We start from the raw sequence: 16,660 nt of genomic DNA on the forward strand, positions 1-16,660 counted from the left end.
GCCCCGAAGCGCATGATTTTCACACAGCGAAGTTAGTTCATGGAAAAGTGGAGTTTAAAGCAGGGACTCCAATAATCACAGGGAAGCTGCGGATCTGGCTGCAAGACTGCCTGGCTGCCTGATGCCCTCGACTCACTCCCCGCCCACCCGTCTGGGAACCACCCTCTCCCAGGCGTCCCCCCCCACTCCCCGGCCCTCTCCCTATTCCTCTCGGTTTCCTTCCAGGACTCTCATGTATCCACCCCAACTGGCTCCCTCCCTTCCGTGGCAACGCCAGACCCTCTGTGCTCAGCCCAGACCTGGCACTTGGCTGAGCAGAGTCCCTGAGTGATGCCTGCTGCCCAGACTGTCCACCCGCGTGGCCTGGTGCCACCAGCGGCACAGACTGCAGCTCACGGTCTCCCTCCTGCTCCACCCCCACAGCTCACAGAATGCAGAGTGAAAAATACACCAGCAGAAATTGTCATCTGTCACATCAGGGCCTTAGACATTTAAAGTTCAAGTTGTTCCTCTAACCATTCATTCAACAAACACATATTCAGTATCTGCTACGGAATGAATATTTGCATCTCCCCAAACTTCACAGGTTGAAGCCTAAAGGGACGGCACTAGGAGGTGGGGCCTTTGGGTGATTATGTCATGAGGGTGGAGCCCGACTGAATAGGGTTAGTGCCCTTATGAAAGAAGACTTGGAGAGCTTCCTCCCCCGCTGCCACCACACAAGGACATGACAAGGGAGCAGCCTGCAAGCAGGAGAGGCCTCGCCAGAGCCCAACCGAGCACACTAGCTCTCCGGTCTTGGGCTCCCCGGCCTCCAGAACTGTGACAGACAGAGAGAGTTTTGTTGTTTAAGCCACCCAGGCTGCTCCGTTACAGCACCTGAACAGATGGAGACAGTTTCTAAGTAAAGAAGTGTCTCCCTCTGTATCTTCAGAGGGCGACAACTCCTGTGGTCCAGGGCGTTTAACGCTGACTTCCGCTCTCCTGTGTTCTGTGACTATTTTGACTGGCTATAAAGACAAGTCCTCTTATAACTGCGGTCCCCAAGCCCCCGGCCCCAGACCAGTACCAGTCTGCAGCATGTTAGGGACCGGGCGGCAGAGCTCTGCCACCGCCCTCCACCCGGTCTGTGGAAAAATTGTCTTCCATGAAACTTAGGAACCGAGGGGCAGGGGGTTGGGGGGTACAGCAGGAGGTGAGCAGTGGGCAAGCCAGAAAAGGTTCATCTGTATTTACAGCCACTCCTCATCACTGGCGTCACCACCTGAGCGCCACACCACCCCCATCCATGGAAAAATTGTCTTCCATGAAACCAATCTCTGGTGCCAAAGGTTGGGGACTGCTGCTCTATAACACACATGCTCGTACACACACTTCTACACATTTTCTGTAAACTTACACATAACCCCTAAAGGGTGATGAACACTCCTCTGTCTTTTTGGCTTTGATTTTTCCATGTAAAACCAACACGGATCCTTTACCACTTCTGAGGTGCCTGTCGCTCTCAGCTCCCTGGCTGTGAAGTGGGAAAGATAAAGCCTGCCCCGCAGGCAGGTCACAGGCTCAGCCCAGAGCCGGCTGGGGACAGCTGGGGACGGCCGGGGTGTCCACAGAGGAGCCGAGTACAGAACCGCCCTCAGCACAGTCTCTCCTATCAGGACCTGGGGTCCTCCACAGCACCCCCGGAATTTCCCCTGCTCCCCTCCACAGTGGCAGCACACCGGCCACCCGCCCGGTGACCCACGATTTTAGAGACCCTGCCTTCCCACAGCCAATAACCCCCGGGCTCACCCTCCCTCAGCAACCAAGGGACCTGCCACCACCACAAGAGTGTCCTTCCAGCACTGCCACAGCCCCGCCGGGCTGCCTGGCCACATCCCTGGGTCCGCGGTAGACTCCGAGAACAGCCGCCAATTCACCATCTCGTCACGTCATCTGCGTGCCAGTGCCCGCAGGGCACATGCCTTCTTTGACCAACTCCACCTCCCGGGCCTGGCAGCCAGGGTTCGGGTCAGCTGTCCAGGTCTCCAAATCAGCTCCACCAGCCGTCTTGCCTCGGTACTTACTCACCCACTTCTCCACAAGCCATCAGCCATCCCTTCACCCTTCTCCTCTCCAGCACAGTGAGATGAACAGAAAACAGCTACACAGTGAGTTCACAGATCTCACCGGAGAAAGGGCTCTGGGGTCAAAAGTTTGATAACCCTTGTTTGAATAATGTTAAAATGGGTCATTCTCACAGCCTTAAGATTCCAACATGCACTGCGGACCTTTTAAGACACAATGCGCAGTTTTTCCAAAAGTTTTCAGCTGTAATTCTTTTCACATGGGGGTCACTGTGAAGGACTGCTGCTGTGCAGAACTCACACCAGGAAAGAACCCTCTGTTCACTGCACAGCCCAGAGAAAGGCTCTCCCCTTCCACAACACCTTGCCCCTGACCCCAGCCTTCACCCAAGTTTTAACGCCCTCAGCATTAACATTCCGTCTGTGGGTCTCCACCTCCGTCCGGGCGTATCTGGGCTCCCAGTAATTCCTTGAGTTGAAATTTCATCCCACACGGCCCCCAAAACAGCACGCTTTCCCCCGGCACAAGCAGAGAGGAGCCCGTGCTGCCTGGGGACACACCATCAGTGTCCCCTCTCTGCGACCACAGCGCCCCTCTGCTGGAGTCGCTGGAAGGCCAGCAATCCACAAAGCTAGGACGCTGGTAATGTTACTGCCCACAGTTGCTTTTAGATATTGTACATCTGGATGTTACTAATTTCACAAAAGGCATTTTAATTTCTCTCCCAAATCAAATCTGATGCTCAGGCAGGGGTTGTGAAAGACTAAAGACAGGCATTACAGGCCAGGAACAAGCCTGGACTCCCCATCTTTGAAATAAACCTCCGGCTGTTTCCTGTGGTGACCCCAGCGAACGGCTGTCCCTGCGTGCCTCTCCTCCTCATGCTTCTACATGTGACCCAAATGGTAAATTCCGTCGATGGGCAGAGGGCATGTTTGAGTGAGATGGACTCATAAAAACAAAATTAAAATGACACAGCCATAAAACAGGGACACCACGGTAACAAGCAAACAGGAATGAAACTTTTGAGAATGGCTGCTGCCCATGCGCTGGGCACAGCCACGTGCAGCCAGGAAGGCGGGAGGAGGGGCGGACCCGGGCAGTGAACACACACACGTCTAGCAAACAAGCTCCTGGAAGGAACACCAGTGACCAGCCACCTGCCCATCACAGTTCTGTAAAAGTCCTGACCCAAATTTACACCTGCTTCTCATGGACACCCTCAAAACTCACAACCCTGTCACACAAAGGTGTGGCTCAGCTCCTCTGAGAAAACAGGGAGAGTTCCACCTGAGCAGCCTGCAGGACATTTCCGATCTGCGAACAGGCTGTCCTCCCCACGCCCTTCTCCTCGGCAACTCCGCACACAAGACGCCTGCACGCACCTTCTCCGTCTGCACTGAGGTTCTCGTACGAGTCCCAGCGGATCAGGGGGTCTGCCGTGTTGTAGTCCACCATCACTCCGTGGTTGCTGTGCAGATCTTCAGACCCTGCACGGGCACAGGCGGCAGTGTTAGCCCCGGTGCAGCCCGGCACTTCTGTCCCCTGACTCCGCCGTGCGGGCGGGGAGCTGCCTCAGTGGGGCAGCTAAGCCACTGCACTCACTGCCGTCCCCATGAGCCACGGCACTAGTCAGAGACAGTGTGGACGATTTTCCACAGATCAAACAGTAGTTCAGACCACTCAGGGCGAGGAAAGGTGAGCATCGGCCTGTGGCCCACCGCGAGCCAGGTGCAGACTCTGAGTTCTACAAGACAGGAGCCTTCACACCACCTCAGCGATGAGGACGCAGAGGCCCAGCGAGGACCCCTGAGTCTCAGGGCCCACGGATTTGAGCCCAGGCTCCAGCTCCCAGATCCACAGTCCTCCCGCCAGTCTTTCTAAGGATGCCGAGAGGACTCTGAACACACGAGCCTCGCATTTAAAGGTTCTCACCTAAATCTACGGCAATGAGCGTAGACAAGAGGTGATTATTTTCCATAGCTATTAAAAATAGAAATAAACCTTTCATGCTTGTGGACCCCGGTGATGGATGTGAGCAATTTATTTTAATGATAAAGGGACTGATTTACATGTATTTTTAGGAGAAAGGAGAATCTGTTTTATACAAATGTACTTGCAGCCTAATATACTTCTATCCTCTCTTTTAAAAAATGGTTGTTTGTTGAAGGGAGAAATAAAAATTTAGCGCAATCTCGCAGGAGATGGAAGACAGGCCCTCAGGGACACCAGTGGGCAGCACCGTCCTGGAGGGTCCCAGCCGTCCTCTGCTGAGGGGCCATGAGCAAGTCGTGCCACCTCTGGGGCCTTCCTGTCACCAAGCCACCTCCTCTCCCCTGTCCAATATCCTATTTTCAAGAAAATTAATCACAAAAATTTCCAGATGTGTGCAAAGGTGGGAGACTAGCACAGCCACCCCAGGGCAGCCTCACCACCTTCCACCAGCACCGACAGGGACCGCCCCACGCTCTGCCCGGCCACCCACCTTGAATCTTCTCAGGTGTGGCAGAGAAGACTAACTCAACCTTCCCGTAGTCAGGGAAACGGTCATCTGAAAAAAAAACAAAACATGAATTCCACCACCTTTATAGATGATTTGGACGGATTTTGTCCTCACATTCCAACCAGTGTGGCACCATGGCCAAATGTGTGACAGGAATACCCAATGGCACAGAAACATGGGTAGTTCAGTATTTCTCTACACTTTTTTTTCTTCCACACATCGATTATTGATTTTTCCTGATTTGGTAACAATTTTGTCAATAGGCTAAATATTGGGGAGGGGTAGGGAGGACAGCGAAAGGGAGCACCGAGGAGGAGGACGGCCGTGCTCACCTTTGCTGGCGTTGTCCAGGTCCTCCTTTCCAAACACCAGCCCGTGCCCCTGCACGGCCCCCGTGTGAAACTGCAGGCGGAAAATGACATCGCGGGTGGCCGAGCGGTATTTCTTGTGGTAGCATTTCACCTGGGGTAGAGAGGGAGAGCAGAAATGCAGCAGCTGCAGCAGGAAAGCACACGGCCCAGCAGGGACATGGCGCAGCAGGGACATGGCGCAGCAGGGACAGCGCCCAGCAGGGACCATGCTGTGGAGGCCGGTGCAGCAGGGCCTCCCTTTGGCACCACGCAGCGGGAGTCCAGCGTGGGCTGGAACTCTGACCCTGGCGTGGGCATGTGGAGATGGCTACCGTGGCAGTCCGAGCCACCACACTGCTGCCACTGGGTGCGTGATTCCACAAGACACTTCAGGAGACTTTTTGAGTTGTTCCCATGGAACCACAGTTCTGAAATCCCACTGCGCTTGGCCTGCAGACGGGCCACGCCTAAGCCCTTTCAGACCACGAGATGTGCCCTGCTTTGGAAGACACCTGAAAAATCAAATTCCACAGCCTCTTTTTTTCTAAATTTTAACAACTGTTGGTGATGAAGCTTTTTAGACGAGATCGGGCGTGTTCAGGGTGGTGTAGCCACAGATGATCAATTGTGTTTTTTTGTTGTTTGTTTTCCCCTTTTTTGAGACAGAGTCTTCCTCCGTCATCCAGGCTAGAGTGCAGTGGTGTGATCATAGCTCACTGCAACCTCAAACTCCTGGGCTCCAGTGATCCTCCTGCCCAACCTCCAAAGTAACTGGGACTGCAGAGATCAGGCCTGACTAATTTTTTTTTTTATTTTTTATTTTTTATAGAGAAAGAGTCCTCCTATGTTGCTCAGGCTGATCTCAAACTCCTGGCCTCAAGCGATCCTCCTGCCTCAGCCTCCCAAAGTGCTGGGATTACTGTGGCCTGAAGTTTTTCTTTCATTTAAACACTCCATGTTTCAACTTAAAGCCTTTGTTTTCACAAAAGCAGCAGCAGCTGGTCATTACTGTCTATGACATGCTAAGGGATATGTGCATGCTATAATTTAGAGACAGAGAGGGAGGAAGGGGGGAGAGGGAGAGGGAGAGGGAGAGAGAGAGGCTGAGAGAGGCAGAGAGAGGGGCTGGCATTTAATTTCCCGTGGCCGGCTGTCCGGAGGTCCTGGAGGTGGTTGTTTAACACACATGTTCAGAATCACCCCAGTGGGAACTGAATGCAGGCTGTGATACCCCGGCCTTGGAGCTGGGGGGTCACTAGGCCCCTGGGGTGCAGCTCAAGCACCCTAGGTGTCTGTGCCAACGGGCAGACACTCGGCACTGGGACGGTGGGCAGAGCAGAGCCCGAATGTCCTGTCCCATCTTTACACCTGGGGCCTCCCTGCGTCTCCTGCCTGAGTGTGGCACTGGCCATGGGGGCTCTCAGGTCACAGCTGGGGAGTGCTGCAGGGACAGGACACCCCTCACTCAGACAGCAGGGGCAGGGCACCCAGGTGGTGGCATCTGTCCAGGGCCCCCAGGGGGGTCCAGGGCCCGAAATAGGCTGCATTCTGCTCTCAGGTCAAACAGTGCGCACGGCAGGACTGGGAGAAGGGGTAGCTTTCAGAGGTAGCCACTTTTTGCAAGAGACTTTTCTTGGTGAAAGATGGTCTTAAAATATCACTCACTTCACCAAGGCATACGAGGATCAGCTGCAGCAAGTGCGACCCAGACTGGCAACGTGGGAGGACTCCCCAAGCGAAGGTTCTGTCCTCCGCTGGCCAGAGAAACTGTTCCACCAGATGACAAGGCCCAAGCGGCCCCCGCCCAGGGACGCTGGGAACTGCGACCCCTTGGGCAGACCCAGAAGCTGTTTACCTTCATGCTATCTGTAAGGAAACGGTCTGATAAATAAATGGAAAGAAGGCCGCAGAGGGACAGCCCTGTTGACAAACACATGCTGAGCCTTCCCTACCCGGCCGGGTGCCGGCGGGGCTGCTGTAAACACAGGGACCAGGGCCGGGAAGGAACGTCAAAACCTCAGTTTGTTTTCCAACAGCCAATGGCACGGCGGCCACAGATCTTCTCCCACCTGTCTGGGAACCTCCAACTTCTCAGCAAGACTCAAGCCAAGGCCAATCTCGCAGCATTGCTTCCAGAATGTTCTGAGAGGACCCTCACCCCTCCTCTGAGCTCCCCACGCACGACACTCACCACCACTAAGTGCTGCGGCCCAGGTCATACTGCAGTGGAGACCCCCAGGAGGGAGCCCCTCCCCGCCCCCGTCTGTCCTCTCCCGCTAGTCACCGGGGAAGTGGGGAACGAAAAGATTGGGGTGGGAAAAGGAGAACAGAGGCCCAGATTCAAGCCAGTCTTGCTCTCAGATTTCATAAATACTTAGGGGAACCGAAGACCTGACCAATAAAAACAAGGCCTTAAGCAGCTGACAGCCGGTGAGGGAGGCAGACCCTTGCAGCCACGCAAGGGCAAGCACAGCAGCCTGGTCCCCTCTTCGGGCAGCAGCCTGAGGGTGAGCAGCTGACGGGCAGGCAGTGTCCCAGGTGAGTGCGGGGCGCTGCGGGCTCCAGGGCAGGGCTGCAGACGGGGTGGCAGCGAATGGTCCACCCATCCACTGCTTCCTTTCCCAGGGAGCTCTCCTCCTGCAGGACGGAAGCTCCCCTCCTACCCACCCCAACTTATCAAAGAGCTCACTGTGGGGACAGCTCGCCCAACCCTGGGCCCCCCTGTTGGCCAGGTCCTGCCCACCCGCTCCAGGAGCCCAGGCTGTGCCTCAGCTCCACTCTTCTCGTGACAGCTGCACACGACACAGTGACTCAGCAGGCAGGAATCCCAACCCTCCTCCAGCAGGCCAGGGAGGAAGAGGCAATGCCGGTGCCCCGGGTGAGGGAGGGAAGGAGATGGGAATCTGGGGCCCAGGCTGGGCAGCTCCCAAACGCCCTCAGGGCACAGGGACCTCTCTGGGCCGAGGTGATTCTCCTGTGAAAGATTCCTGTTTTGCACAGCACAGGGTCTCAAGTACCCCCAGGGCTGGTCCATGAAATGGAGTGGTCTGTCCCAACGTCATGTCCCGGGACAATGGCTGCCCTGCACCCGGTGACCCTCTCCTGAGGGGCCTCTGTGGGTATTACGACAATAGCTTTGCTTGCTGGCTTGAGACCCAGCCCCTCCCTCTGCTTCATACTGAAAGCCTGTCCCATGGATCCAGGAGGCAAACAGCCCCCTGAAGCCCTCCCGACAGCTCAGAACCGACGCCAGCTCTCTTCTGAAAGATGGGAAAACGGCAGGACTTTCCCCAACAGGCACCATCAGTCCAGCAGGTCAGACCTGGAGACCAGACCCACTCACCCACCAGGGGCCCTCCAGAGCGTGCATAAGTGTTCATTACCTATGGCAGTAAATCTCTTTAGTACTGGTGGCAAGAGATCAGAATCGTGCTCTTAACACTTAACAGAAAGAACCATCAACGCTGTGCTTGATATTAATACAAGGGCCCCAAATGCCTCCCTTTAAAATATAGAGTAATGCACACATTTTGCAAAGGTTAGAGTGACTGAAGTCTGTCATTTTCCCTCATCCCTTTGGCTGTAGTAGTTTTATTTACCTGGGTCTCCCCAGAGTGTTTCTAGAATATGTTGATCCTTTGCCTTCAGATTTTAGAATATCTGCATTTAAAACAGCAATTCAAAGAGTCGCCGTCACAATTTTGTAGTGTGGAAAAATAGAATAAGAAATAGTAAGCACTGCGCCAAATGATGCGCAGAATCCGTCGCGGTGCCATGGCAGAGCCCACAGCGAAAGCATGGGGACATCGGCTGGCGAGGAGCTCTCAGATCTCGGGACAGCTACAGCCTCTTTGGAGTTTATGTTCTCTGACTGCAAGATGGTATTATAATATTAACCTTGCTATTTTGTTTTAAAGATTAAATTAGCCCTGTCTGTTAATACAATTTGTAAATCCAACAACAGATGATATGTTTATATGTACGTATTATTTAAAGGGTATAAGCTTCCAGACAGAGGGGTGGTTGGCACTCAGGATGCCTTATGGGGTGAGCAATGGCCTCAGTGGGAATCTTTGCACACTTCTCTTTTAGTCTCATGAACCAATTCAGAAAAACTGGCCCATCTTTATTTTCCAACAGATGCATGAAAATATGCCTGTGTCCTCCACAGGACCGGACAAGTCATGGGTGGCCAGGCATGAGCCACGCTTTGATCCCACTTGTCCTGGAGGAGGCCAAGTCCAAAGGCAGGCACACGGAGTTCTCAAAGAAGTCATCATTCTGGTGTTACAAAATAAATGACATGCTAATAGACTTGCTTAATCCTCGGGCCACATGGCTGTGTTTCTATTTCAAACTTCCCATCATCAAAGGAAAAGCACCGTGGACCAAGGGTGTCAAGCTTTAAGGTATCAGCCCCAGGAACACCGGCCCCCAATTCAGAAATCAACCCTCAAGTGTCATCGGTTCCTGCCCTCCTCCCCTACGCCAGCTAGTGTCAGGGTTATTCAGATCCTATTCAGATCCAACCTCCCCTAAAATTTCTAAGCACCATGGCAGAACCCTCAAAGCACCCCTAACAGAAAAGAAAGTCACACTCTCGTTCAGTGCTTTGGTGGCAGCCCCTACTGACTGAGTCTCAGTGAATCTCTTTCCTCAAGGAATGGGCTACAACCATAAATTTGGAGGTTAAAAAGTGTGATAACTAAGCCTCATAAGTCAAAGACTTACATCATGCAAGGCCAACGGTAACCACGATCTCACCTGGAGCTGAGCGTGATTTCAGATGGTCACAATATTGTCAGGCATGACCTAAAACAATTGAAAGGCGAGTGGATGTTGGCTGCAAATGAAAACACAACTAAGTCCACTGTGCTGAGATGACAGCAGGGACTGAGACCAGGCCTAAAAGACTCACGTTAGTTATCGTAAAGGAGAAAGACAACCACAAGGTAATGTTTGTGTTGGGTACAACAGAGATTGGTCTAAACTGCGCCTGGGGCGAAGTCTCAGGTCGCTTTCATTTTCCCGGCCTTCTGTAAGTGCCCTCAGTAAGAAACAGCAAACAGTGCTATTTGTGAGCACTGCTTGAGGAGGCATCCCTTTTGTTTACAAGCCAGGTCATCGAGTGAAGTCACAGAGCCAGCAACCGTGCACACATAACTCAAGTGGCCGTGAGTTTGCCCGAGTGAGGCAGCAAGACGGAGCACGCCGGGCCGGGAGGTGTTTACAAGCCTCAGACCCGGAGCCGGGGCCGCGGGGGGCGGGCAAGCCGGGTCAGGCCCCAGGATCCCCGCCAGACGCCTGAGGGGCTGCTGCCCGCGAGAAGTCCTGAGCCAGGTTATGTAACGACTCGGCTGCGCTCACCACGGCGCTGCCCCTGCCCGACGACATCGCATTTACCGGACCTCTCCAGCTCCTGCCCGTCTGAAGAGGAGCGGGCTTAACAATCCGACCTGCGAAAGGCACATTGCGGAGATGGGGCCGGCAGGTGCGCGGCTGGGAGGGGCCGGCGGGGCTGGGCTGGCCCTGCTGAGGCAAAGGCAGGCACCCGGTCAGTGTCACCTTGGCTGTCGCCAGTCACGGCACCACCCACCAGTGCCTGGGGTCAAAGGAAAGCAAACGGAGTCCCACTCGCCCAGGTCACTCCCAGCCGGTCAGACTCCGCGCTGGCCCTTCCTTCTCTGAGAATTCGACCTCTGCTATCTCTGCCCACATCTCTTCACGCACAGTCCTCCTGAGGAAGGACAGGCAGATGTGCCCGAAGACAAGGCAGACATTTACCAAAATCAAGGAGGGGGAAATTAAGGAGGACAAGAGGCTTTTCCAAGGAGGAAGAGGAAGGCTGGTGAGCCAGCCTGGGAAGGTACTTTCGAAGGCACAGAGACAGCCTAAGCGAGAGAGAGCTCACCGAGATACCCGCAGCCTCCGGGCGGTAAGTCGATGCAAGCGTGTTCCGCTCCTGAGGAGCCCTTCCAAGGCAAGAGCGCTGCCAAAAGAAACGAAACCACCCGCATATTTGCACTTTATGCAGAAAGGCCCTGTGACCTCTTGCCCCATCTGAGCCTTCTCCGCTCGAGGTTTGCTCCCTGAACTCGCAGGGTGCACATCAAGCACCAACAGGTCAAAACTGAAGGGGCAGGGGACAGAGTGAAGGCAGCGTGGGTGTCATGTGCCGTGTGTGGCAGTTTGGGTTCGACTGGAGATGGGCCGCGGCTGGAGAAGAGGAATGTGGCACTGGCACTACTGTGTCACACACCCTCAGGGCACTCAGCGGTTTAGACAGTAGGAAGGGGCGTGGCTCACGCCCTCTCCAGGGATGCTCTGCCAGGAACACGGACGATGCTACAGCATTTCTCCTCCTGTGTGGATCCCGGAGATCATTTTCAGGTGGAGTCAACAGCACAGGATTTTGGGGTGTCAGCACAAGGCAGACTCCATAGACTCTGACCTGAGTGTCACCAGTGACACCTGGGCTTCTGCACTCCAGGCCACCACCCCCACCCTCAGCTGTGCCGGAAGCTGTTCCTCGTCTGACACACCAGAAACTGTCTCTTCCACCAGAACCTTCAAGTCCTATCTCCGTGCACACCCAACACTCTCAGCTCTGTCCTCACTACAGTGATCTGCCCCCTCGTCTACTGTGACGACGGGAGTCTCAACTCCCAGGTACGGGACCTGTGCACCGGCCCCTGGCACACCCAGCGCAGGCCACACACAGGCTGTGGTCACTTGCTCCCGAGCGCACGCTGGTGAGACCACAGCCAAAGGTGCTGGGGGATCAGCTGCACTCGATTCTGTCACTAATCTTACCAAACATTCTAGAACAGGTGTGTTTAATGAACAGAGGTGTTATGGGCTGAACTGTGTCCCTCCAAAATTCACAGGCTGAAGGCCTCAGGGTGTGGCTGTATTTGGAGATGGGGTCTTTACAAGGGCAATTAAGTTAGAATGGGCCATTGGGGTGGGCCTGAATGAATTATAACTGGGATCCTGATCCTCCTCAAGAAGAGATTAGGATGCAGAGTGAAAACCTCGGGAAGACCCAGGGGGAAGACGGTATCTACAAGCCTAGGACAGAGGCCTCCAGAGAAACCAGCCCTGCCCACACCTGGATCCCAGACTTGCAGCCTCCAGAACTGCAAGAGAACGACCTTCTGTTGTTGAAGCTGAGACCAAGGCCCCTCCTGGGTTACTCTGTTACAGCAGCACTGGCAAAATACAGCAGGTTAAAGTATCTGAGGCTTTTCAGAGATATATAACCACACTAAACCTCTTAGCTAATCACTTGTATGAACAGTGCAAGGAAAAACATTCCTCTGCGATGGAAAAATACGCTTTTCAGCTGTTAACCACATCTTCCTCCTCCCATCTGATAACGCTGCCGAAAATACTGCAGAGTGTACAAGAAGGAACGGTAAACACAGGAAGCACAAACCAAATCAAAATGCAATCCTAAAAATATTCCATGTGAGGAAGGAATAAAAGTGCAGGAAGAAAATTATTTTATCAAAGTAAGTATCTCTTGTGAAAAGATCTGGAATCTTCTATTTGCTGGCATGTCTAATGGAAACAAATCACTGGTGGACTAGGGGCCCCCAAAGCAGGAAGCATTCCCCTCAAGAGATCCCCTCGAGCTAAACCTGATGCCGAAATTCCAGAACTCCCACGCTCCCGGATTCTCCAGGCACGTTTGGCTTTGGCTTCGATGTGGACACACCCAGGGTGCATGTGTCACCACAGCATCAAGCCGTACCCAGCCAACCACCTCCACTAGCAGAGGAGCCGGCAGCCCCTAGGGCGCACAGCTCACTGTCTAAGTGGGTTTTGGAGACTCTGGCACAGCCACCGTGCTGGGGTGTGGCCCTGGCCGGCAGTGCTCTGCCTCAGCCACAGCTCCTGTCTGCAGAGTGGGGACGATAACGACCCACCCGGCACAGCACCAGCCCCTGAGGGCACATACCAATCAGGAGGCCCTACTGTTCTTCTTGAGCGTCTCAGATGCCCACTGAGTGTCTGTCCCGCTCTGAGGAGCAGCATGACAGACTCTAGAGAGCTTGCAACAAGTGACAAGCAGCCTGTCTCAAAGTGCAGAAGGCACAGAGCCCAGCCTCGGGGAAGGCACAGCCACAGCCCGGGAGTCACGGGAGCTTAGAGCTGACCCTCTGCCGTGGGTGAGCAGCCTGAGCCAGACAGAGGAGCGGGACGAGGGGACAGTGCCCAGAGTGACCACCAGCACAGGCTCCCTGGGCTGAATGAGGGGGGGCGGGAGGACAGGTGTTGGGACCTCCTCCCACAGATGCTGGGCTGCAGCGGAGAAACCACGGCCAGATGGGAGCTTCCAGCTGCACTGCCTGGAGGACGGCTCAGGGGACAGGCAGCGGCCTGGGGGGAGGAAGGGACTGCATGGAGCCTGCGTCACAGCGACTAGAGGCAGGACTTGTCGGGTGTCAAATCTGCACAGCAGGTGACACGTGGGGCAAGGGGATGTCCAGGGTGAAGCTCGAGTTTGGAGTTTGGGGACCGGGTAGATGGGCAGTCCCAGAAACCAGCAGGGCTTAGGCATAGAGGGCGGGATCAACTCGCCAATACAGGGTGGCCGGTGGACGTCAGTGGGAATGGCTCTTTAGTGGACGGACAAAGCACCACCTGTACCGATAACTAAATAACCACGGCCCCCTGACATGCCATGAGACTTGTCTTCGTGTGGCCTCGCATGCCCAGAAGGCATCGACTTTCACCCGAAGGCGCAGGACCGTGCCTTCCCGAGCTTGAGCAACACACAGCTTCCCGGCGCCGGGACTCCCAGGGCTTCACCGCAGCCAACGGCACGCAGGACGGCCGAGTCCGAGCACGCCCGGCGGCGAGCGCCGCCTTCACCCACTCACGGCCTCCTCCCCGCCCCACCCCATTCCTGGACCTGCCTCGGTTAGCAAGTGCCAAACCGCCACCTCCCACCGCGTCCCCTCCAGATCACACCCACCTCCCCCGCCCCGATCAAAGCCGCGTGGCAGCTGCTGCGATGGGGGTGCACGATGGGGGTGCACGTGATGTTTACCCAGACTCGAGCTCGGGCTGCGGTGCCCACCGTGGGTGGGACAGACCACACGTGGGGCCTGCACGGGTCCCTCCTGCAGGAGGAGGTGGCGGCCACCCCCAAGGCCAAGCCGTTGTCTGCGCTGGTGGGTGACAGTGGCCTTGGTGATGCCCCAGGCTCACAATGGTGCAGCTCCACCCTCTGCCAGGGCTGTCCTGGGAGACCCCGTGAGTGAGCTCATTTAATCCTCACAAGCCCTCAGAGGGGTCCTCACTGGACAGAGTCCACACTGCCCAAGAGAAATTATGCAAATATCCAAGTCCCACAAAACCTGGCCTCAACCTTCCAAGACGAGGGCTTTCCTCTCAGAGAGGCATCCTAACAAAGGCTCCAGCAGGGACTTTGAAGCCTGGGACACTGTGCCCTCCATGGGTGACACCCTTTCCAGCCTGGCACCGACTCACGGGTCATGTCTATCTGAGTCCTCACCTGGCCTGGCCCACCCATCCCACCGTGGCCCTCGTAGGCTTCACAGCACCTGTGTGTCCCCTCTTGCAACAGCCCATGTCCCCACCAGACTCCTCCAGGACAAGGATGTCACACACCTCTCCCTTCCTTCTTATAGCGAGGGCCAAGCACAGGGACTCAGAAACGCACCAAACTCTCACCAAAGGCTGACTGGATGGATGACGACAGGAGGGAGGAGTGGTGTGAAATAGTGACGGGAGGGAGGGAGGAGGGAGGGAGGAGGGAGGGAGGAGGGGGAAGGGAGGGAGGAAAGGCAAGAAGAAGAGAGAGGGGAGGGAGGGAGGCCTGGGAGGACAGGGGAGGGGGCAGCTGGCCACTTCCCAGGGGACTCTCAGCCTCTCAACTGCTGCCACCCCTCTGGCCTCACGAAGACCCTGAAGCCAGCAGCCCACACATGGTGAGGTGAGAGGCTACCTGTGCTCTTCCAGAGGCTGGGGAGCCATGCACCCCAGTCTGAGACTCACCATCCACATCTCAGTCTTTTGGCCAACTCCCGAAGGTCATCAAGAAGGGACATGGCCCTACCTACTCGTCACTGAAGGCCTGAAGACAGGGAGCACCCACGCTGGGGATGCCAATGCCGGAGCCTGCTCCCGTGGCAGGTAGAGACCAAATCCTGCCAGCATCACCACCAGCCCCTCGTGGCCTCTCCTTAAAGCTGGAACACCGGCCCCAGCTCCAGAGCCACTGGCAGAGTGAAGTGCTGCCACACAGTGGTGCTCAATAAAGGCTCAGCCCTTTGCCCAAAATCCCCAGGAGGTCCTGGAAGACCCAGGCCGGGGCTACACTCAGCGGGGGCAGGAGACGTGAGGAGCCCAGGAGCAGAAGCCCCCCCCCACCGCCTCACCCTCCCTCTGCTCCTGACCAGGCCCGGAAGCACAGCACGCTGAGGAGGGGAGCAGTGGACTCGGGTGCTGAGACAGAGAGCCTGCGGCAATGTCTCAGGCACCCCAGCCTCAGTTTCCCCACCTGTGAAGCAGAAGACACGATGTTTGTGAAGTGCTCAGTGCAATGCCTTGCAAATGGCAGGGCTCAGCCATGTGGCTGCGGTCCCAGGCCACCTCACCAACCTGCAGAATCCACCCTCAGGGCCATGAGCCGTGTCACAGGACAGACCCTGGGGCCCTGGGACTGAGAGGGACTCGGTAGGCTCGGCTGTATCCACAGGTCTCCATCTTCAGGTCCTCTTGATTAGATCTTTGTACAAATCCAAGACAGGCCAGGTGAGGAGTTGCCCATCCACTAAGAGAGCGTTTTAAAATCTAAATTTGCAGGGGAAAGACTTTGGATGGCTGTTTATTTAAAAATGGAAATCCAACTCTTGAATCGTCTTATCTTCTTATCAAAGTGAGTATAAAGATTGCAAGTAAATGGTTCTATGAGTGCTGAAAGTCATACATATGCTTTAAAAACTTCCCTTATTTTGGCCGGGTGTGATGACTCAGGCCTGTAATCCTAGCACTCTGGGAGGCCGAGGCGAGAGGATGGCTCGAGCTCAGGAGTCTGAAACCAGCCTCAGCAAGAGCGAGACCCCATCTCTACTAAAAATAGAATAAATTAGCTGGGCATCGTGGCACATGCCGACAGTTCAGCTACTCAGGAGGAGGCGGAGGGTCCTTGAGCCCAGGAGTTGGAGGTTGCAGTGAGCTGTGATGATACCACCACTCTAGCCCAGGTGACAGAGCTAGATTGTCTCAAAAAAATAAAATAAAATAATAAAAAGATAAAGGCTTTCCTTATTTTAGATAAATCCTTTCCTAAAATTATTTTAAATGTATGAATTTTTCTGTATTCAAGATCAATAAAAAGCAAAAATGTGACAACTAATCTCCTCCAAGAACCAACACACCCAAGAGTCAAAATTATCTGAAGAAATCAGTTTCAATCATTAATCAAGCTGTAATAACACCACTTATATTTCACAATTTGGCTATTACTAGTAAATAAACATTTTATTTCTACACCTATACCTTAGGAGGCCTATGATCATACTAAGAATGCAAATTATTGCCACAAAATGGGGACCCCCGGAAGTGTAGTGGCTGAGTTAGGACTTTAATGTCCCATGTATACGTATCAAGTGGCTGTATGATGCAAGAGAAGCAAGGACAAGGGTTTGTTCTGTACCTTTAATTAAAGTAGCTGTACTCAGAAAATTAACCAAATTCCTTACGG

The 16,660-nt window shown here is 54.7% G+C and overlaps 1 protein-coding gene across 1 annotated transcript in view; it reads right to left on the reverse strand.

Annotated features, from left to right (window-relative positions):
- Positions 1–16,660, reverse strand: part of TNS3 (tensin 3) — a 260,707-nt gene that overhangs the window by 99,163 nt on the left and 144,884 nt on the right. The window contains 3 exon segments of the mRNA XM_045565361.1: positions 3,453–3,557; positions 4,553–4,618; positions 4,903–5,032. Coding sequence (XP_045421317.1) covers positions 3,453–3,557; positions 4,553–4,618; positions 4,903–5,032 — 301 coding nt within the window.

Source organism: Lemur catta, chromosome 11, assembly GCF_020740605.2.
Source record: "Lemur catta isolate mLemCat1 chromosome 11, mLemCat1.pri, whole genome shotgun sequence".
Classification (NCBI taxonomy): Eukaryota; Metazoa; Chordata; class Mammalia; order Primates; family Lemuridae; genus Lemur; species Lemur catta.